The following is a 24,042-nucleotide window of genomic DNA, read 5'->3' on the forward strand; positions in this document are numbered from 1 at the left end:
TGGAGCAACTCTGGGTAGTTGGCACTGGCATATGCCATCCAATTATTTTGCGCATTTAGGTGAACGCTGCAAGGCCACTGAGATGGGTAAAAAAGATTTTGCATTCCCTGATCTTTGAGCACCTTGAGACATGACCAAATTCAGTTTATGCGCATAGCAGTGAACGAACAATGCCTGTGGAACACTAGCAGTTTAACGGATTCAGTTTTTCAATACAATTATTCAAGATGAGCAATTCAAATTCAAATATAAATGATTCAAATTCAGTTTCTAATTACATTTCTGCCCATACTCACCTTCTCCTTGTGTGCGGTGGTCTCTTTCTGCTGTTGCTCACTCAACTGCAGGTTACGTGTCTCAAAACGTTTTCAGAGAGACAGTGGCACACAGGTGTCCGGGGGTAGATTGATGTTTCAGAGCTGCTTTAGTTTAGCAACTCAAATTATTAAATCCTGTGATGGAGCAGAGCCCCGTCGGGATTGAAAAGCAAGCAATCTCAGCAGTACAGCTTGTTGGTGCATGGGCTGTCCGTTAGCCATGGATAGCGACTTTATTAGCTCTTAGCTTGAAAATTCCTCTGGTAGCTCTTGCTAGTTTGCACCAATCCTGACAAGGCAGGTAATGGTCGACCTTTATGGATTATTTGTAGTTTCTCCTGAAATGTAATCTTGAAAATGGAGTTTCTATTAATTCAGACACAACGTCTTCCTCTGTAACTCCTGCAATTTCGCTGCTCACTAAAAATTCCTTTGCTGTCGTCCCGCTCTCTATTTTTTCCCCTCACTCATTCACTGATGACTTTTACGGGTCACATCTACTAGGTATTCGCTCAACAGCAAAGTTGGTCAGGCCAAGATGGCGGCTTGCTAGGTGCTCATTCTTGAGGTTTCGCGCCGGCAGCATGTTTTTTCTCATTTGTTATTCATTTTTAACTATAACTGCTATATCATTCAACATTTAATTACAAGATATTATCCTTGTTTTTATTTCTTTATTTTAATTTTACCAGTCCAATGGGCTGGTAAAATTTAATGTATTTAACATTTCTCAACACAAAACACGAAGGTGTCCTTGATAACTCAACAATACGAAAGGTTATGGCCATCCGTTTTAAATATTTCACCTTTGATTCTGAGAAATCAAGTATTTTTGTAAGACATTAGCCTACCCATGATCCTGAGCGACCATGTATGTTGGCGGCTTTTCTTCCAGCCCTGGAAAATTATTTATAACGGTAAGGCGAACAATGTTGTGGCAAAACAGTATTTAAAGTGGTTTTATGTTTCTTAACATAATTTCAGAAGGTTTTGACTTCCCATTTAAGCTTGCTAATAATATTATATCGGCAACGGCTAGCTTTTTAGCCGGGCTAGCTTACTGAACTAGCTAAGTTAGTTAGAATTAATAATGAATAAACAACTCTGTGTTTGTTATTAGTGATGTTACAACCAATGTTGCCCACAACTTGCTTTTCATCCACATCTTACTATCTGTTGACGTTACGTTAGCTGCTCATAGGAATGTAGCCAGTAGCATATAGGCTAACGGCTAACTACTAACATTAGTTTGAAACAGCACCATTTGACAGCACAACCGGTCTCTATTTCAGGTTAAGGTTCCCCCAGAGTGCGGCGGATCAGTAGGGTAAGTTTTTTGTTTTTTGTTTGTTTTTTTTCCTGCTTTGATTTCCCCATCATTACAGTAATTTTCAAATCCAGGCTATAAGTTAGTTAAAGTTTTGCAGTCTTATTGGATAAGTAATGTAAAGAAGTTAAAAATTTCATCTTAAGTTAACTGTAATTCATTGTCTGATCGCTGTGTAATAAGTTGTGTAATGCACTGCAATATGTATTACCATTGAAAAGCATATTGTATTTGGTTGTTCATTTAGTTGTTGTGACTACCTAAGAGAGAGGTTCACTCACCTCTGTACTTGTAACGTTAGTCGGTTTGTTTGTGGTGTTGTGTTGAATTGCTCTGGCACAGACTGAACAAAAATTTGAACTTCATAGCCACTGGTTTCACAGCAGTAACCTGCGTGTGGCGATTCTGATGTGAACACGGTGTAAATGCATTATGTTACTCATAAACTTACAGTGCATGACATTTTAAGCTTAAGTACAGTTGATCAGTGTGCAATACTGAGCATTTTGAAATTTGAATGGAGTTTGTACTGTATACAGATGCTGAGTTATAAATACAATGGGACTGAATGGGCTTATAGCAACTGGTCACTTATAGCAACAGTACAGTATTTATAGCCAAAACCGGTGAGTGTGACGGGGTGGTAAGTCAAACTGAGGAACACACACAAATCATAAAATTTTTACAAAAAATAATGTTTTTGTTTTGAATAAATATATTTTATGTAGTGACACACATATACTCCTGAAAATAATAAAGGTTTGATAAAAATATAACATTTATTTGGTGATATTTTAGATGTAAATGTCATGTTGGTCAATCCAGACATGTGAAAATGGCCCTGTACTAATAAATACTTATCAAGAAATAGTATGTTACTCTTTAAGAATAGCATTTTCTCATATATCTTGTTAACAAGAACAATTGAATTACTAGCTTTAAGCTTTGGGAACACATTTTGGCACGTTTTGTGCCTTATGCACCTCATCAAACATTGCAGACGCAAATGGCACCCGTTTGGTAGAATGACTCGTATAATGTGCATGCCAACTAAGCATAATGTACATACATTTCTATCGCTTTAATTTAATAATTAATTAATTTAATAAATTTAACAATATAACCATGCTATTTTTATTTCCACAACACATTCCTGCAAATATTTCAAAATAAAAGCCTTAAACGTTAAGAAATGAAGGGATGCTGTCCACAGAAATGCTAGAGGGCTTTTAATTTGAGATGATACAGGAAGTCTTGAGTTTATATGTAACAGCATAATGCAGTAACAAAACTTTAAAACAGGCAAACAGGAGCGGATCAGAAGAAAAGGAGGATTCGTACTAAAATACAAAGAGAGGGGATTAGAAATAAAGGTCTATCACTAATATAAGGCTGGGTAGCCTCTGCAGTTGAGGTGCTATTTGAGGAAATTCTGTAATTAATTGTTGACATCCCTAGCTGTTGCATAATCTGTTTATCACTTAATTGACCCATTGGACACTTTTTTCACCCCTTTAAAGCAGCTATCAAAACAGTGGGTTATTAGAACGGCTAAGTGGAAAATGGAGAATTTCGGTTGCTGACAGCTTGTCTGTCTTACAATGTGATGGACATTCTCTCTCAACGGGCTGTAAGGAAGAACCAAGTTGCTAGCAGTGCTCCAGACAGTGAGATCGACTCATATGCTATCAGATGGTTTAACTTGGCCATGCCAAGGCTAAAGAGGCATTAACCATGGTAAATTTCAGATAAAGCATTGTGCTAGTCTTTTGCAGCAGCACTTATGTTTTGTGTTTTAAACTTCACAATTGGTTGTTTATAAGCATCACAACATTCCACCGAGCAGCAGTGGCTGACTTCATAAAGGTACTGTATATTTTACATATATTTTGCATTCATGATTACTGTGGCAGCCGCACTAAACACCGATACTGAGTGTCAGTGGTTTACTTTTTTAGCACCGTTAACATACAAACATTTTAAGTAATGGCAGTACACATAGCCTTTTGTTTTTCCTACAGCACACACTTTATTTTTTGACAGTTTGCTAATTTGTATGAACACATTTTGGTTAACATTCTGCCATTTCTTGCTTGCTTTAAATTATGCTTAAGTTTTTGTTTTTCATGGATCCAGCAAAAGAAGTGGCACGAGGAAGTGGAAGTGACAGCAGGCAGTGGGAGAGGTCATAAGGGTGGGGATATGTTTGGGATTCAGTTAAATTTTAAGTTTTGTTGTTTTTTTTGTTTGTTTTTTTTTGGGGGGGGGGGGGGGGGGGGGGGGGGGGGTCACAATTAGTTTGGTTGTGAATAATGTTGGTATTGTTGTTGCTATTAAGGTTGTTAGTTAATTGTTTATTCCTGCCAACCCGGTTGAGTTCATTATGCTATTTTACTTTTCTCTAGTGATCTTTGTATTTTGAACTTGAATTTTAAGATTAAATTAAATTGTAAATAAATAACAAAGTTTTATGCTACACACCTGGTGTTCTTGAGCCTTACTGCTTGGTCCCTGACAATTACATTAGTTCTTCCCAATGTGCTTTGGTGTGTCAAAGGTCAGTTTTTATACTTCTGTTACACTCTAAATTACGGGTTTAAAAGGACTTCGTCTCTTCTTCATATGCCATATGCTATTGTCATATGACATAATTACACTATTTTATATTTACTCAGTTTACACTCAACATGCACAGGTAAACCCAAGTGATGTCATGTCACGCTTCATTCACTTTTTTCTGGAGTTAATCCACTGTGAGTAGACTTCATTACAGATTTTGACTGATGAGTGTACAGTGAACGATCAACAAAGCAGCATCTCCTGTCGTAACTTATGATTTGTTTTTTTTTTTTGTTTTTTTTTAAACAACCAGTTATGATGATGCAACTATAGTTCTAGAAATTTATATCCAGAGATACTTTTTTTAGTTTGAATTTAGTAATGGAAAAGATAAAGGTTAGCCCAGAACTAATTCAGATACAGCAAATATTTGAACAAAATGGCTAGAAAGTGATCCGATCTGGAGCTGGCTGAGTACTGGCCCAGATAAGAAAGGACGCCAGCCTGGGTCCATTTTACAGATCTGGCCCAGAACTTATGGAAGCTCTGGGCCGGATCCAGTACAGAACTGAACCAGATCTGGCCCACCTTCGGACAAATGACTACAAAATAATCTCATCCGTTCTGGAGCTGGCCCGGTGCCGGCCCAGAAGCGAAAAAACGGATCCGCACTGTTATTGGCCCGTTGTGCCAAAGGACACCGGCCTGGGTCCATTTTACAGATCTGGCCCACAACTTATGGAGGCTCTGGGCCGGATCTGGGCCATAACATTATATAGTACTGCAGGTTGGTGGTAACGATCACCATCAACGTACTGTACTGTACATTGAACTGCAAAGAAAATAATGTGTGTATGTATAATAACCTCGATCAGCCATAAACTGTGCAGTAAACAGAATTTGAAGCTTTGCAATTGGCTGACCGGAATACCCGCCGGCCGGAAGTATTTTCCACACTGTCACCATGTTAAGGTTTTCTCTTAATGATATCTTTAACATTTCTCAACACAAAAACACTGTGTCTTTAGTATCTGAACAATATGATATGTTTATCTTAAGGCCATCAGTTGTAATTATTTCTCCTTCAATTCTGAGAAATAAAAATTTTTTGTCAGGTTTTAATAGCAGAAGTCTAAGGAAGAGCATTGTGTTGTGGGTGGATGTGGTGCGTTTGACTACTGTTTTGGGCTGTCTGCCGTCAGTGGGCTTCATTCCATTTCAAATTGCTGCCTGTCCACCGCAACCTGACTCCAAATGCCACTATCTGTGTTAAGAAAAGGCGTTTTATAGCCTGTGATTGTAAAATGTGAAGTTGCTCATTTAATTATATTTTCCCAAGAATATGTGGCTGAGGATATTTAATATAAAACCATCAACAGGTCAACTGGTTATGGGGCGGGAGGCTTATTATAGTCTACAGCCATTGTTGCTTCAGTACTGATCAGCTCACGAAAACCTAAATCTTCACATTTTACAGAAAACTGTGTCTTTACACTCTATTCTATCAAGAAAGTATTTAAACCACTGTAATGGTTGATTTTTCATTCATGGTCATGCAGGGAAATACATACAAATTTGGTTGTGAATGTGTTTCATAAATAAATCAGTGGGCGAATCCATAGCACATGATCCAGTTGGAGTTGCAGGGGGTGCTGACTATGAAATACCCCCTCTCCAAAAAACATTTGAGTTTATAAGCTCCAGTAAGGAGCACTTATACCTGCAGAGATGCGACCGCAGCAGAAACGATAAGTGCGTCTGTTTTTGATTGGTTTTGATTTGATTTGGTTATTTGAGAGGTTGAATCAAATAGCAGATTTACCGTTTTTTGGTTTTTGAATTGCAAATGAATTACGGATTATCCGGTGATACCCAGACCCGAGTCTAACAATGGCATAGCCGTCAATCCTGAAAAAAATGGTTAAATCAAAAATTCGATTCGAATTTTGAACTTAAATTTAAAAGTCAAATCAAATTGTGGATGTGGAGAATTGTGACACCCCTAGTGCTGATCTATGAGTCCTGCATACTGAGCTAAGGAAACTGTCAGATCAACGATACACCTACTTTTATATTTAAACAATTCTGTTCCATGCATTATTTATTAATTTAATAACAGCTTCATTTAGGCTGTCTGAAAGCCTTCTCCTTACATTGATTCAGTTCCTGCAGCCATCAGCAGGACAGCTAATGAGCAGTTTGTTACATTACGCTTACAATTAAACAGTAAACGAGGTTAAAGTTCTGACTTTTAGCTGTAAACTGGTTGAGCAGTGAGGGGTTGTAGCCCTTATACATTCATTTTAATCACACTCGCAGCCTGGCAACAGCAGTTGCTCAGTTGGTTCACCACTTTGGTCCAGACTGAAATACCTCAACAAATATTTACAGGATTTCTATGACATTTTGCTTTCTCCCTCATTAAAAATTCAGAATCTTTGAATATGCAAATATGATTAATATAAAAGGTTTAACTGCTGGACACAAGATGTACCATACTTCACTTTAAAGTTTGTTCTAAGTGTATGTGCACTAAAGGATTCAAGTTTCCACATCACTTTCGTAAGTTGTATTCAGCATTATACAGAAATTATACCACAAAATATTTGCTGTAAATATTGGAAAGGTGAGTCTTATGCATTTTATAGATACAACTTTTTTGATAATGTATAGAATCTTTGGACAGATTTTTCAAAATGTGCATGCCCATCAGTCAGTAGTCACCAACTCAGCTAATTACAAATGTGTAATACACAGATAAAGTTTATATGGCCGTGTGTCCTTTGTAGTCTTGTGTTTATACAACATACGTTGAGGGTTGCACCGATAGTATCTGTAGTATCAGTATGCAAGGCATTAAACCAAACTGGACAATTATGACCTAAACAAATGGCCATATGCAATTGATAAGTGGGTTGAATATAGTAACAAGTAGTTGTATCATGTTATTGAGTTTGACAGTATTGGCCCAGTTTCTGATACCTTCATTGTGTGTGAACTGTGCAGTGTGTAATATGAGACCTGTTTTCTGCTTCTTTCCACATCCTCCCTATCCAGCTCTGCCCTGGACAACTTGACAAGCCAGCACGTAGCCATCAAGAAAATCAGCCCGTTTGAGCATCAGACGTACTGCCAGAGCACGCTGAGGGAAATCAAGATCCTGCTGCGTTTCCACCATGAGAATATCATCGGCATCAACGACATTCTCAGGGCACGGCACATTGACAACATGAGGGATGTGTATCCTTTCATGCTTTACAGGAAGCGGCCCACTGCATTTGTCCATGTTAATGCATGTGCCACTTGGTTTGAAAGAATTTTATATAAAAATTATAGTCTGTGCTTAGTCTTTGACACTTGAAAGCATTTCACTCTGTCAGGTTGTGTCACTACTTCTGACAGACACAACTGTAGTGCTGCCTCGAATTCTGTATTCTGTATATCATGAAACTGTAATTTTCCCACAAATCCTCTCAAGTTTTTTGAAAGAGAAAAAGCATTGAAATATCACGAAGCTGCTTTTGTAGTGCTGCACTTAATGTAAGTGTGGCACTCAGAAAGTGTCAATTTAAGTGGCTTGGGAGGCTACGTAAACAAACAGTAGTAGTCAGATTTTGCTTCTTTTCCTTGTTCTCTACTCGAAATATAAACTTTTCAAATACTTAATCTTAGCAACAAAGGCTGCAAATCGGACCCCATCATGAGGAGGAAGTAGAGGTAACATTATAAACAGCGTTCCAAGCAGACTGAAGCCCTGGCATTTTCACATCACCACAAGTTTTGGAAATTTGACCATGTTTAACATAGACATACAACATTATAACAGCATATTAATGACAGAAATTCACAAAAAGCATGATATGTCCCTTTTTAAGAACTATAGATATATAGATAGATAGATAGATAGATATTAGAGATTTAAATATCTTGTCTCAATTGAACTGGCTGTACTGTTTACTGTTTCTTATTTTAGCAGATAATTGGCCGAATGTGAAGTGGCCACTTGTGAAATATTCCTGGAACATTTACAACGGAGCTTTTTAATAAGGATCTAAATGAATCACATTTCTTGTCCTGTTAGGTATCATTACCTAAAAATTGAACAGCCAGGGTTTTTTTCTAATGGCACCTATGTGAGGGTTGTGACTCTGGCTGCTTCTATAGATAGATAATAAAACAATACTACATACAATGTAGTGCATCAGGACTGATGTTCAGATATACAGTGCAATCATATGTCAACATAATTGGGCTCTAAAGCAACAAGGTAAGAGTCAAAGTAGTTCCCTGTCTTGGACAAACTCAATTTCTCTCCATCTCACACTTTTCAGCAACATGTGAACACCTTTTCTTCTAAGGATTAGTATCCTTGAAACACTATATTTTAACAGAGCTTCTTTCTCAAGCTACCACTTTGCAATTGCAGTGTGAAATTTGGAAATGTGGTACTGCCTCAACTTGTGGAAGTTGCTGACAACAGAAGCTTTTCATCTATAACATAACCCACTGAAATGTCAAAATATAGCTATTAATGTGACTCAGCCTGGTCTGAAGTATGTTAGATTGATGTCTGAATTTTACAATAATGTTCAGGTGTCACTGAATGTATCCAGGATTTCACAGAAACATCGGTCTGTTCTGTTTGTTGCCCACAGCTGGTGTGTGACAGGTGGCTGCAGCATCACACAGCAGATGAAACGATAAGTGCGTCTCCAAACTGCACAGCAGCGGTAACTTCATTAACACCGGATCAGTTAGGATCTGATGATAATTAATGTTCTGTGTTCTGCTACACATCTACACAGGTCAGCTGTTACAAACACATTCCAGGTTTATACAGTGGACTTGTTTGTAAAAAAGCAGCCCTTATGGATGAATCCTGAGGGCTGTCAGGACATTTTTAAGCCTTTCGCCCCATACCCACTTGATCCCCCCATATGGCGCAGTAAAAATATGACGATGTATTTGTGCAAATGTTTGTGTTTATTTACAAATAATGATATTTAAGTTGTAGATTAGAGGCTTTTTTTTTAAAGACTGTTGATGCATATTTTAAAGTTAGTTTACATTTATTCAAATGATGGGTTACAGATACAAATCATTCTGCATTTATTTGTGCATTGTGTTTTACGAGACACGAGTCATGTGACATTTTACAAGATACATGCTCCCTGCATTTGTGGATTTTGTGTTAAAAAGCAAAGTAGCACAGTCTCAAAAGAATCTACACAAATAGGTGGAGATTCAGAAATATATTTTCATTTAAAAATGCTAAGTTGAGGTACAAATGATGATATATGAGTGGTTAATTAAAAGCACAGATAGAGATATAGATTTACAGATACAAATCACTGCATTTATTTGTGCATTGTGTTTCACGAGTCATGTGACATTTTGCAAATCACGTGCTCCCTGCATTTGTGGATTTTGTGTTAATGGGCACAGTAGAACAGTCTCAAAATAATCCAAACAAATAGATGGATATTCACAAATATATTTCCATTTAAAAATGCTAATTTGACATACAAATGATGATATACAAGTTACAAATGAAGATATACGAGTTGCAGATACAGATTTACTGATACAAATTACTATGCATTTATTTGTGCTTTGTGTTTTACAAGTTACGTAACCTGACATTTATCTGAAAACAGTTGTGAGACACAACAATGCGTCAGAAAGAACATTATCCCTGCCATGGATATGTCTGACTTCCACATTGAAGGCCTGCAGTCGCAAACTCCAACTTATCAGACGCCTATTCATGTTCCGCATTCTATGCACAAATACGAGTGGATTATGACCTGTGTACACAACCACAGCAGCACTAGACGAGCCGACATAAACCTCGAAATGTTCTAGAGCCATGACAAGCGCCAATGCTTCTTTTTCAATGGTCGAGTACCATTTCTGATGGGAAATCAGAAATGGTAGATCATTTTTGACCCTCACGCCTTTCCATCTATAAATATATTTATTTCTACACATAGTCTAGATTAATCTAAAAAATAAGAAAGTGGGTGCTGTACCCCATCAGAACCATGAGACTACAGTAGAGAAATTTTTATAGAATCCATAGCTAAATAACGGCAAAGCTTAGTGCAGGTGGTTGGAACAGGAAATGCCATAATACACTCCACCTGACCTCCCCCCACCGCCTCTCCAGGATAGGTCACTGTGTCCTGCCCAAACTCACATTTAGACAGGTTCACAGTCAAACCCACCTCCTTCAGACTGCAAAACACTGCACACAGATGCTCCAGATGTTCAACCTATAACTCAGAACAGACAACCAATTATTGACAGAAAGACAGACAAGTGAGAACGACATTCACCAAACGCTAAAAAGTGGCTGGCACATTACGCATGCCAAATGCCATAACTGTATATTAGAGAAAGTCATCAGATGTAACAAACGCAAAGATCTCCTTCGCCCCCTCAGTCAGTGGGGACTTGCCAATATCCCATCATTAGGTCTAACTGAGTAACAAACCTGGCTCCCCCCTAACATGATCTACACAATCTTCCATCCTTGGAAAAGTATCACAGTCCAGTTTTGTTACCCCATTCACTTTTCGAAAATCCGTACGGAAGCAATCTTCACTATGAGCCTTATCAGCAACAGCTTTTTTGATCATAATTCTTCCGTTCTCCTTCAATTATTCCCTTCCATGATCACCGGTGGTTTGAGGGACACCAGCAGCGCTCCTGTTACTTCTCTCTTTTAAAAATAAAAACCATTTGATAAAGTGAAACTAAAATACATAGAATGCACACTGAATAATAATCAAAACATAAAATATAACAAAAACAAGTTAAAGCATACAATACGTAGATTGTATAAAATAAAATAAAATATGACATTTTAAAAGAAGCGCAGTTGAGTATAAGTGCAAGGCTGACTACATTAAACAGTGCAGTAGAGGGCAAGTGCAAAGCGTTAAATGCCTGGGTAAAGAGACGGGTTTTAAGCTTTCTTTTTAAAGAATCTAGTGAGCTGGCTTCCCTGACATCTATGGGCAGAGTATTGATAGTTTGGGGGTGTAACTGACAAAGGCGGTGTCACCGATCTTCTTTCGGCTGTTGCTGGGAACCTCTAATAACTAAACGAATTATGATTGATAATTTAAGAGTGTCGAATATACCTAGCCAGTATGTGTTTGGAATGTGGGAGGAAACCTGAATACCATGAGTAAACCCACAAATGGGATGAAAAAGCACTCCTCAATGTAAGTAAATGAAAGTAGGGTGGGGTGGAAAGGAAAAAGGGAGAAGGTCAATGTCCATAGATATTGAACCTCTATCTTGCATTTCGAATTGGTGGTAAGCGAGGGATGGTGGATAATACTCTAGAGTCCCGTTGGAGTTTAGGGAGGACAGGTGTAGAAGATAAACCGGTCTGTCTAAGATCTATTATTGTGGTCTGCTCATATTTAACATTACTCCTGTAGCATTCCTGTCGCTGTTTAATTGTCTGAGCACCGGAGTATCTGTGCAATGGCTCCCTGATATCTGCAGGGAGGTAGTTAGGCCCCTCCCTTCTAAAAATTGGACTAAACCCTCCTCTCTCTGCATTTTGTGCAGCTAAGGTGTGCTTAACTGCACTGGAAATGGGAGGGAGGCGGTCTGATCCCATGCTAACTTTATCAATCTCTCTATAACCCAGCTGCAACTTGTTCCGCTCCTGACACAGTTTAACAAACTTGGTTTTAGCAGTACCCAGTTTGGGTAATGCCTCACCGTTGTTCGCTGTAATACAACCAGGCACCTCTCTATTAAACAAACCTAGCCCTCCTTTTCTCACAGCTGGCAAGACCGGCTTGCTCTGAAGAGTAAGGAGTTCCCGCTGAATGTATTGCTGATGTTTCTTTTCCCTCTCAGCAATCTGTTCAGTGTTTTTCACTGCATTGTCATGTTCCTCCTTTTTCTGCTGCTGATACCGGGAACGTTGTTCAGCTGCTAAAGAGGCATTGAAACTCTGTAATTTGATATTTTCCTCTCTTATCCTCTGAGTCTTCAATTGTTCGCGTTTAATAAGCAACCTGTCAGACTGTTTCTGAACCTGAAGCCAGTCCCGGCTGCTCTGGAGCTCTGCATTCCTGCGCTGCTCTCTCTCCTTGATCTGCTCCTTACGGTGAGCTGAGATGGACTCCAGTAAAGCAGCCTTCTTCTCCCTCTCTTTCTGCTGCCTTTCCAGTTCAGCGCGTCGCCTAGCCTCATCTGATTTACACCTCTGCTCCTCCCTCAGAGCTGCAGAGAGAGCCTGCTCCCTGTTAATAGCTGTCAGTCTCTCCCTAACTATCTCCTGTTGGTTTTGGAGCCTCCTAAACCTATACTGCTCAGGTTTTCTCTGCTGCAGCTTGTTCTCAATTTCTAAATTCCCAATTTTATCCCTCCGTCTCTGTGTCTCATGATCCCACTGTAAATGGGTCCTGATATCACTGCTGAGACACTCCTCTTTGGCCCGCTGAATGTTTTTTGCCTCCTGCGCCCTCTGCCATCGGACCTTGAGGAGTTTACCCTCCCCTGTATATCTTTTTTGCAGACCATGTCTGTCTGCCTCTCCACATCCGTACTGTTCGGCTGCCTGCAGTGAGTATTGAATCCCAACCCACTCAGCCCTGGACGAAATACCGACTTTTCTCGAAGCCATTCTATCTGTCTATCTGTCTCGCACTTTGGTTGTGTCACGTTAGCTGTGTGAGTTCGAATTCTCCCTCCGGTCTCTAACCTGTTAGAGATTCCAGACTTGCTGGTACAACTATCAAAAGAACACTGAAACATCAAAGCCTTCTAAAAACTTTGGTCTTTATGACATCATCACATTCTGCTCCTTTGAACTTGAGTTTGTATTACTGACATCATCAATCTTCACACACTTATTTGTGACATCACATGTAAGCTGTTTTTTTCCACAAACTTTAATTTTAAAAAACCTTTATTAACAAAACAGATTTACAATCTGACATCTTAGCTCGAAAAAACATTTCAAGATTCAGACTGAGACCTGTTTGCCATTTGCACAAGCGCAGGATACATGCACAGTGGAATTCTTGTGCAGTTCACTCAGTCAGGTTAAAAAAGAAACAATTTTACAATAAATTAAATTTAGATTAAATTAAAAAAAAATAAAAGTTACTTTTTTTTTTAATTAAAAGAATAGCAAGGTCTGTGAGATATTACGTCATTTACAACAGTTTTTACAGCACTCAAACAATTATTTACAGAACTTCCAGTGAAGTACAGAACAGCAGTTGGAAGGCGGTATTGCACAAACCTCTTCCACTGATATTGCTGTCTTTCAGAGGCTATAGTGGGCTTACATGTTCAAATGATGTTTCTTTTCTTCTTCTTGTCTCGTGCAATTAGTTGCTGAACAAACCACAAACACACACAAACGGGTCAGTGACGTGACGCACTGATTTTTTGTTCCAGGAGAAATTACTATTACACACTTGGATTAAATAAGGTTGATATTGTATATATTCATTAATCTCACGTCACATTTCCTCCTCACTATTCATATTTGCATGAAAAATACAAAATTGACTGACTTTTATACCATTAAAGTGGAAAAATGTCGTACGGTAAAACGGCAGTCACTTGATGTCAAAGAAGACAACTTCATTTAAAATGATTAAAAATATGTAAAAATCATCCACTTTTGTCTGTGGCATATTTTTTAAAATGTACAGAAAAGCACTGTTAAGTATTAATAGGATAAATCTTGAAGAAATGTCTTTAATATCTAAAACACTTTGTTCCGCAAGGACAGATTTCCCTCAATTGTCATTCGGTAAAACAAATTTTGGAAGCCATTTTGAATTGTAGATAAATGACTCGTGTCATGTGACATGTGATGACATCACTCAGAAGACCCCTGAAGACCACCAGAGTTGGTGGTAAGTTCAAAAATGTACTCCTTTTCTAAGTTAATATCACCTTTTCCATGTGTTGTACAAAGTGTCACAGATTTCAGCGTCATTTGGTCAAACGTTAAAAAAGTGATAATAAAGTTATAGATTTAAAAATTATTGATTTACCCATGAAATTTAAAGTTCATAAGTCAAAGTCAAGGTCATTGTTAGCCATAGGTGGCCATGCAACTGCCTGTACAGAATGAAAATATTGAAATCCGTCATGCGGAAAAACAAAATATGTCATTTGGACAAACGGTTTTACTAAATGACATGTTGTCATCCCAAATGACACAGAGGATTTAACTAAATTATCTGTTTTTTAATTAATTTAACTATTTGTTAAGTCTGAACAATTGTTCTTAATTACATTTAACATATAATATGTTTCCGTATGTTTTAAACATTATTTTACATTTTTACAGATGCCTCTTTCCAGTAAAGAGAGGGGTGCACGTTTTCGTGCAAAGATCAGGGCAGATCCTGTTGCTAGAGAGGAGAGACTAGAAAAGAGAAGGGAAAGGCATTACTGTGAAAGTGTATGATGGTAATAATGGCAGTGTATGTCAGTTGTGTCAGTACAGGCAAGCCTGATTTATAGTCCTTAACAGAGGCACAACTATAAAGTGCCTTTGTTGACGTGCAATAAGTAAATGAAGGAATGAATAAATAAATAAACTAATGAATTAATATGATATTTATATTATTCATATATTAAATTCATATTATTAATATATAAACATATTTATTTCAATTCTTGCAGGTATCGACAAATGAAGCAAGCTGGGCAATATGATTATCAACCCATCAAACACTTGACCACATCTGCAGCCACGAAAAGAAGAGAACAGTGGAGGCTCAACCAGGGGAAATGTAGGGAAAGACAGCGATAAGCAGAAGCTGTGATGAACCTCATGCCACTATCAGTGGATTTGTTTGCAGAGCCTTTTCAAGTTGACCATTCTGGAACTCCTCAGCACTCCTCATCACCACAGTCACCGCAACACTCTGCACCACAAGGGCCATTGCAACACTCTGCACCACTAGGGCTGTCACAACACTCTGCACCTGATGAGACAGCATTATCTTGGGAGGGACCAAGAAATTGGGCAGTTAAAAAAGGACATTTTGAGAGAAAAAAGAAGAGCTGACAGGTTCCGCAAAAGCTTAAAGAAACTGAAGAATACAAACTTCAAGGCAGCTAGAAAAAAGAAAGTGGAAAAAGTTTTCAGGAAAGGTACACAAAGACGACGCAGTGTGGTCCAATTTCTAACGCGTGATGAAAACAGTCGTATTTTACTGGGAAAAAAGGACACTGTAACTAAAAGCGAGGTCAAGCAACAGCGTCGTGTGCTGACCAAGTCTCTTAAAGAGCTTCATAAAGAATACAATACAGAGGTAGGAGGAGCACCCATATCATACCGGCATTTTGCCCGCCTTCGTCCATTTTATGTCACAGAGCCTAAGGCTAGTGACCGCAACACATGTGCCTGTATTGATCATGAAAATGTGAGGTTGATGATGCTGCATCAAGGAGGCTTTTTAGGAAGTAAAAGCATTACTGATGCACTCACTCACATTGTGTGTGACATGAAAAACAAAAAATGCATGTTTAGGCAGTGTGCAAAGTGCTGCTATTCAGAGATGGAGCCAGCCATTCCAAATGACACTGGGCTGGTTTCATGGCATCAATGGCAGAGGGAGAAAGTCAGCTCAGAAGGGAAAATCTATTCACATTTTGTGAAGAGAGAAGTGACTGGAAAATGGGAAGATCTCCTGAAGAGCTTTAATGAAAAGCTGGAAAGACTGGCAAAGCATCATTATACATGGATCCATCAGGTGGAGCAATGTAGGGCTCTCAAGAACAGCCTTCAAGACCATGAGGCTGTAGTCCACATGGACTTTTCTGAGAATTATTCATGCAAGCTGAATGTTGAGGTTGAGTCCTATCACTGGGGGGGAAGTCGAAGACAAGCAACAGTCCACACATGCAGGGTCTACACTGCAGAAAGATCAAAAGCTTATGCTACCATTTCCACTTCTCTCAGACATGATGAGCGGGCAGTATGGGCACACTTGAAGCCTGTGTTGGATGAAATACAGTCAAATGCACCAATATCTACAGTGCACTTCATGAGTGATGGCCCTCTGACACAATATAGAAATAAGAAAAATTTCTTCTTGATGTCAACCTTACCTTTCATGCGTGGTATTGAGGCTGTCACATGGAACTTCTCAGAGAAGTCCCATGGAAAGGGTGCACCAGATGGTATTGGTGGTTCATTAAAGAGAAAAGCAGATGCATTTGTCCAGCAAGGAGGGGATATTCAGCACCCAGAGGAATTGTTTTCCTTTCTGGAAAAGTCCAATTCTGACATAAAACTCTACTGGGTAACAGAAGAGGACATTGCTAGGGTGGATGAGGCTGTGCCCACTGCCTTGCCAATAGTCAAAGGCACCTTGGGCATTCACCAAGTGATTACAGACACCCCTGGAAAGATCTCTCACAGAGAGCTGTCCTGTTTTTGTAAGCCTTTTGGAGTTACCTGCGAATGTGAGCCACCCATGGTCTTCGATTTTAACTCTGAAAAAGCATCCTGCACCACCAATCAAGAACAGGAAGACATGGCTGGAAAGATGGTCATTGTGTCTTATGATGACAAGCCTTTCGTGGGGCAGGTACTGAAGATTGTTGGTGAAGAAATTGAGGTTTCTTGTATGCAACAGTCTGGGGGGAAGAATTGCTTTGTGTGGCCCCAAATTCCAGATGTGATCTTTTACTTTCAATCAGATGTGAAAGCTGTCATCTCAGAACCAGAGCCATCAACCAGTCGAAGCTCAAGATTGTCAGCTGAGGACTGGGAAAGATTCTTATCTGTCTGAAGAAAACAACAGTGACCAGCCACAGGGGGAGGGCGTTAGAAGACAGATATTTTATGCACACTGTACTGATTTCAGGTTACCATGACAGATTTGTTTTAATCATTGTTCAAGTGATAGATTACAGTTATAGGGGTTACGCAAAGTGTTACGTTTTTTTCTATGACTAAATGAATTCTGAGAATTAGTATTAGAGATTAGAACTGTTCGTAAGGTTTAGTTATGTTTGGAATCAAACTGTAAATATGTTTTACCAAATAAGAAAGTTAATGCTCTTTTTAAATTGACTAGTGGTAAAAATCAAATTTTAAATTGGATTTACTTGTTCATATATTGTATAAGACCTCAAACTGACAATGCATTCATTCTTGTATGAAACAAGAAAACTGTTGCAAGACATTTTAATGTCATTAAAAGGTTTACTTTGGAGGCCCTGTGTATCTTTTGTATTATTCAGAAGTAGCCAACTTAACTTATTAGGTATACTGTATGTGCCATGGTATTTTGCAGTTGTGCTATGTCATGCGGTAAAACAAAATGTCATATGGTAAAACACTTAATTTTGAAATAAATATACAAAATACTATTAAAATAAACTATTAAATGAGTTTATGAATGAGCATAATGAAGAAGAGCTAATAAAATATAAAAGTATGCCTGATTTTAAAGCACTATGAATGACATTTTTCAGGGGTCTTTACAGATAAATGCATTAAAATGTCATATATCGTAGCCTTTTACAAGGGGCATTAAAAAATGAAAAATACACTTGCGGATTCACACATAAAAAGCTGAAACTAACACATTACTTCAATTTTATTTTTTTGCTATTTTGATATTCTAAAATGTCACTGACCCAAACACACTGTTAATAGTTTACACAATATAAAATTACAGTATGATTAACCAATTAACATTATCTTATAAATTATTAGATTTAAGTTACATGTTAAATGATGTTGATTTAAGGCTTCTTGTTGTCTGGTTGAATTGGTTGCTGAATTTGTTGAATTTGTTGTTTAAGTTATGCAGGGAAATGTTTACAATGATTTACATTGTTTTCAAATCAATTAAATTTAGCTTACTACAAATTTACCAGAGTTGTGTCTATCAATCCTCATGTGTTTTAACATTTCAGTTGTGCACAGCCATTTTCGACCCCTGCCAAGTCACTTAATATACGCAATTATCGATTAAAAAATGTAGAAATGCTTAAAAATGATAAATAATAAATAAATAATAATAATTGATGGTCATTCATCAATAATGTGTGTTTTTATAATAATAGAAAAGACTCTTTCTTGCCTGTCCGGGATACCGTGGGTAGAAAAGCGCAGCCATCCGAATATCCGTGAGTCCTCATTGTAATCCGGATATTGAATGTACCCACTATTTTATCCAAAAATTTCTCCCAAACAATTGGCCCAAACTGTGTCAATCAAACTTTGGTATTCATGTAAGACCTTCCTCCAGAGACTTATCTAGCTGCACATTGATATCTTATGGGACTTTTTACTGTGCTTAGTGTGTTTAGTTTCCGGAACACTGTGAATCTACGTTATATTTTGGTGAGGGAAAAACTGGCATGGCCATTTTCAAAGGGGTCTCTTGACTTCTCACCTCAAGATATCAGAATGAAAACGGGTTCTATGGGCACCTATGAGTTTCCCCTTTACAGACATGCCCACTTTATGCTAATCCCATGCAGTTTTGGGCAAAAACTATGCAATTGTTTGCATGCAGTATAATGTGTTATTTTCGTGTTTTATTTCATGGATGCAATGAGCCCAGTTGTATTAATGTGATGATGTTAGTCCCCATAGTAGCCATTTCATTGTAGTGAGACCATTTTTTCAAACATGAGCTCACGATAAAATGATCTATTGTGACCTCTAGGATAATCACAGCCTCATAAAACTTTACAACCATAAACAAGAGACCTAGGGTATTCAGACAATGTATGGCTTTGCTAGGTGTATTGACAATAAGGGGGTTTCTGAGCAATTTCCAGAACGTAAGTGTTCACCATCCAATCACTGTAAAAAAGCCATTTTTACAGAAATCTCCAAATGTCAAAAGTTTTTGATGTTGCTGCAGCAAATTTGCTGCAACAAAATTAGTTTATTAAGAGAAAAACTTGACACACAGTGCTGAGCTGCATCTCATATTACATCTTCACGTTCCCAGCTTTCAGCTGACGTATACCACTTCTATGTGACATATACTGTTGACATGCTAGGATTATGTTATTTGCAATATGATGAAGTTCAGGATGGGATGTTGAAGCCAGGACTGTTTAAGGCTGATAGCTAGTGCGGCTCCTCTGGTAAACACAGCTGCCTCATCAGCTCTGGCTCCAGCAGTAGCTCAGCACTGACCGGACAGATTCAGCTCGACAAAGACATGAACTGTTCTGTTAAATTCTTGTTTCTAATGTTTTTAACTTCCAAATCTCGAAACCTTGAATTGAAAAGTAACGTCTGACGAGTGTTTATCGTTCGTTAGGCAGCACAACTAACCTGTAAAACTACTAGCTGACAACAGATAATGCTAACGTTAGTTAGCTAACACTGTTGGTATCCTGTTTTGGAAACGCAGTTACTGTTTGAAACAGCATGATGTTAAGTAAGTTGTTACATAACGCAAGATCCATGTATCTAGTTGTATAACTTTGTGACTTTCTGTTTGCTCAGGTATATTTTTTATTCTTGGGTGTTGTTATGTAGCTGTTATTTTTATTTATGTATTATTTAATGTGATCTAAATATTTTTATCTCCCCCTGCATATGCATCAACCCTGATGGAATCTTTGAAGGAGGACTACTCGAGGTCAACATTGACTCTACAAGACAGCGATGCTGCCCTGTCCTCCACTCGCAACAGAGTCGCTTTCCAGATCCTGCCACCAGATCACCAAACACAATGCAGTTGGCCTGTAACCTGCACAGCTTTGACAATTTAACACAGGACTGAGTGTAAAACCCAGCATGATGTTGCGGTTCTCAGTTTGCAGTTTGACATTAATACAAGTCAGATTAATTCTACAATTCATATTTATACATAATATAACTAATAACATAATATAGCTTTGGTGGTATCCACTCTCTGCTTTCTAGTGGTTTTAAAAGTGGTAAATTGGTATTTTTTCATTTGACCATATGTTTGAGATTCATCCAGCTACATCATTTAAAAACTTACACTCAGTATGTTTGTGTGTTTTGTGATTATAGTTAAAAATAGATGTAATATATTTCATACCAGTGTTTTATAGATTAGTGGTTTTCTACTGTGTTAACAGACTTATTGATCAGTTTGATGGTGATAGTAACTTACAAGTTAGTGTTTTGAATTTTGTTAGTGGGATTAAACCTTGGTTTACATATGTATTACATGCATAAATGCTTTAGTTTAGTCGATGCAGTTGGAGAATATTACAATGCACTAATCATTTTATTTATATAGGTTTGTTAGTATTTGCTGCTGATGCCTGCAGGCCTTAGCCAGCAATGCAGCATCTATTTGTTATACATGAAGCTGCTCTTAAGTGCATAAAATGTTTAAATACATCCAAACACTTGGTTGTTCTTATGATTACTTTTATTAATTGTCACCTCAATGAGGCCATTGAAACCTTTTGAAATGTCTTCTGTTGTTCCATTAAAAGCTTAGATTAGAAACATCTCTCTTTATCTACCTCTCTCAACTTTCTTTATCTGTCTCTCTCTCCTGTGCGGTAGCGCTGTAAACATCGTGAGGAGTTAAATCAGACACCGCAACATGTAACTGACCTAACAAGCTGATCTTTCTGCATCAGTGTCTGTTGTGGGTAGGTATCTTGCTATCAGACAGTCACTACTGATGCTGGTACTGTCTCACTAGTGTGAGATGAAACAACACTGTGTTACGTGCTGCACTGGTTCTCACGCTGTAAGTTATGGTATAACTGAATTTCTGGCCAATGACCATTATTTCTCTTAATCCTTGTTTGTTTCTGATCCTTTTTGACATTTTAGCAGGATCAAAATTGTGCATTTGTAGTCCGTCATATGCGTATGAATAAAGATTTACAACCTCTTCAGTGTCAAAGCCAGCCCTGAGATCCATTCCTTTCTTATTCAACTTGACAGTGCTCCCTCCTGTTATGTCACTTCCGGTTTAGCCTTTTTAGATGCGGAAGTAAAACTCTCACAAAAACAACTCCAGAAGTTGCTGTAATGTGTATAAATAAATGTAGTCCCTACATTATTTTCCTACACAGTGATTCACTGGGTTCTCCAACCTGCAATCTGCTCTTTAACTTTTCTTTTCATGCTACTGTTAGCTAGCTAGGTAATTTTAACAAGCCTAACTTAGGATACATTAGCTAGCTACATTTATGGTTTGTTGCTAGATAGGCTAGACTCTTTTTAGCTATTTCAGAATGATTTGGTCTTTTAATCAAGTAACTTAAATTTTGTGACAGAATACTTTTTATTTCAGAGTGATTTTGTTAATTTAATCAAGTTGCTAACTGCAGTGTAGCAGAGTTGGAATGCTTCCACTTGCCATCACCATTATACCCCATTTTATTTTATTTTTTACAAAGTATTTTTACTGTTTCATTCAACATTCTTTGCTATTATACACTGGGATTTGTTTTTCTGTATTTATTAATTTTATGCATTGGCGCTCCCTCATGGAGCCCATACGGACTTGAGTCTTGCAACCCAGGGGTAGATCCCATGGATGTATAAAGAGAACTGGATACAGAGGCGGGGGCCCCGTTCATTCCTATGAAAGTTGCTCAGTGGTGCATGAAGCCAAAAAAGTTCGACTTCAGTATAAAATTACCCGGATCTTCTGGGATAATTGGGCCCATAGAGCAAGCACGCTAGCGATTTTTGCTAGCCGAGTTGGCTATTTTAGTCCTCTGGCTAACTTGAATAGGGATAAAACTCTAGGGATAAAGCTCTTCTAGACTATCGACATGTGATTGGACCGAACAGATCAAATTCTGATAGTGAGAAGAGTTATTTCGCGGGGGTTGTGATGCTCAAAAAAATTATCCACTGATTTACAGACGTCTCTTTCACAATGTAAGTCTATGGGAAAAAGTCTTTTTGGGCCTACTAGCATCACATGACATTGTAATTACAGTTTGGCTGCTTGGTAGCTCTTACTATTGTATTTAAATGTCCTTTTATGTGTTTCTTTTGCACTTTGTCTTAATGCTTTCAATGTTTAATGTTAAGCACTTAGAATTGCCTTGTTGAAATCTGATATAAAAATACACTTGCCTTCTCATGTGGGTGAACATTTATTTTTTAACAACTTGAACAGACAGAGCAGAGCATTTTTTAAATTAACTATTTATACATAAAATTCATTTTTTTGCTAGGAGGCGCTCCAACCCTAGCAGCCATCTCTCTGTCTCTCCTCTCCTCCCTCTCCCTTATCTCTTTAAAAAAACACTCCCCCCTCTCCACAGCCTCTCTGTGTCTCCTCTCCTCCCTTTCTAGATCTTCATGCCTTCTCCTTTCCTCCCTGTCCGCTGCCTCTCTGGCTCTGGCCTCCTCTCTCTTCGCCTCCATCTCTCTCATCTCCATCTCATATATCTCCTCCTTCTCCTGAAGCTCCTTCAATGCCTCCACAACATCCACCCGCCACCTTTTTGGGGTGGATGTTGTCGAGATGTCCTGTTCTGGGGTCACCACAGTGACGGTGGTTCAACCACCACCGCATCCTGGGAGGATGAGGCAATGAGGACAGGCAGTGTTACCGACGGCCTGCCCCCATTTGCCTCATCCATCAAAGTGTACCACTTCCAAGATGCGGCAGTGGTCTCATCCCCCTCTGTGCTGACCCCAGTTTTGGGACACTTCAGATCCTATGGAGGAAGGACAGCAAAAAAACAGAAAAACACTATGGTTTTAAAGCAAACATTTAAAATGTCATTCCTTGCACATTCCTTACAGTATTTAACGTTTCCCCTATGTTTTTTGTTCAACAGCAGTGCTGTTGTGTTTTATAGAAATAGTAAATAGGATAAAATGTATGTATGACATGTATGACAAAAATGTAAAATGTAGGCTAAGTGACATAAAATCATCCTCAGTTGATTTGTGTTATGAGCACTGTATACTGAGTGTGCATCAAACATCATGAATAATAAACTGTGTGAAATTTCAACAGTATTGGTGGTCCACCACTGCTGTTGAATGCATAACGGGGAAACACGGGTATTACATTTTCTGGGGTTATTAACTACTTGCACCAGCAAAAACTAAAATAATAATATAGAGTAAATGCTAGACTAAGTGCTTGCTCATGGGGGAATCGTTGGGTCTCTCTAAATTAAAGAGTACGGTCTAGACCTGCTCTATGTGAAAAGTGCCCTGAGATGACTTTTGTTATGATTTGGCGCTAAATAAATAAAATTTAATTGAATATGAAATTTTAAAAATTAAACATGAAAGTCTACACATAGCTGGAGTAAGATGAATGCACCGACATATTTTAAAGTTACCTCTTCATCAACTCAAAGAATAATTGACAACTTTTGCATCCTTAAGGCTGATTATCTCACTTGGATAGTGACGTGTGAAATAGTGAGAAGACAGCCAACCAACCTTATATTTATCCTTTTTTCGCAATGAACGCCCTGATTGAAACACAATTTCACAATGTAGGAAAGGTTTCATACAGTGTATAATGTATTACTCGTATCCATTCACTGCTGCGTTACACCTCCCCGTGAACAGGGAGGCGTTGGCAACCCACCACAAGATCAGGGACCTCGTGTCTTCATCCATCCCTAGTGAGACCAGAATATATATAGACATCAAATCAAAACAGAAACACAAAACTTGAAATATACTGCCGATACACCATGTCCATAGCTGACACTGGCTCTCACTGGCTATCTGCCGAGCTAATGCTAGCTTCCGCATTTTGCAAATATTTACAACTTATCAAGCCTCTGACCACACATCAAATACTAGAATCCTCTACATGAGTGAAAACTACAATTTATCACACATATACACTACACATACACCAC

At 38.3% G+C, this 24,042-nt stretch overlaps 1 protein-coding gene across 1 annotated transcript; it reads left to right on the plus strand.

Moving 5' to 3' along the window:
* The first annotated feature begins 1,033 nt into the window (after positions 1–1,033).
* On the plus strand, positions 1,034–8,002 carry LOC137167922 (mitogen-activated protein kinase 1-like). Its single transcript, XM_067570274.1, has 3 exons — positions 1,034–1,234; positions 1,610–1,644; positions 7,261–8,002. The coding sequence occupies exons 1-3, from the start codon at positions 1,187–1,189 to the stop codon at positions 7,562–7,564; spliced, it is 387 nt and encodes a 128-aa protein (XP_067426375.1). The 5' UTR covers positions 1,034–1,186; the 3' UTR covers positions 7,565–8,002.
* Positions 8,003–24,042: the final 16,040 nt, after the last annotated feature.

Source organism: Thunnus thynnus, chromosome 17 (genome assembly GCF_963924715.1).
Source record: "Thunnus thynnus chromosome 17, fThuThy2.1, whole genome shotgun sequence".
Classification (NCBI taxonomy): Eukaryota; Metazoa; Chordata; class Actinopteri; order Scombriformes; family Scombridae; genus Thunnus; species Thunnus thynnus.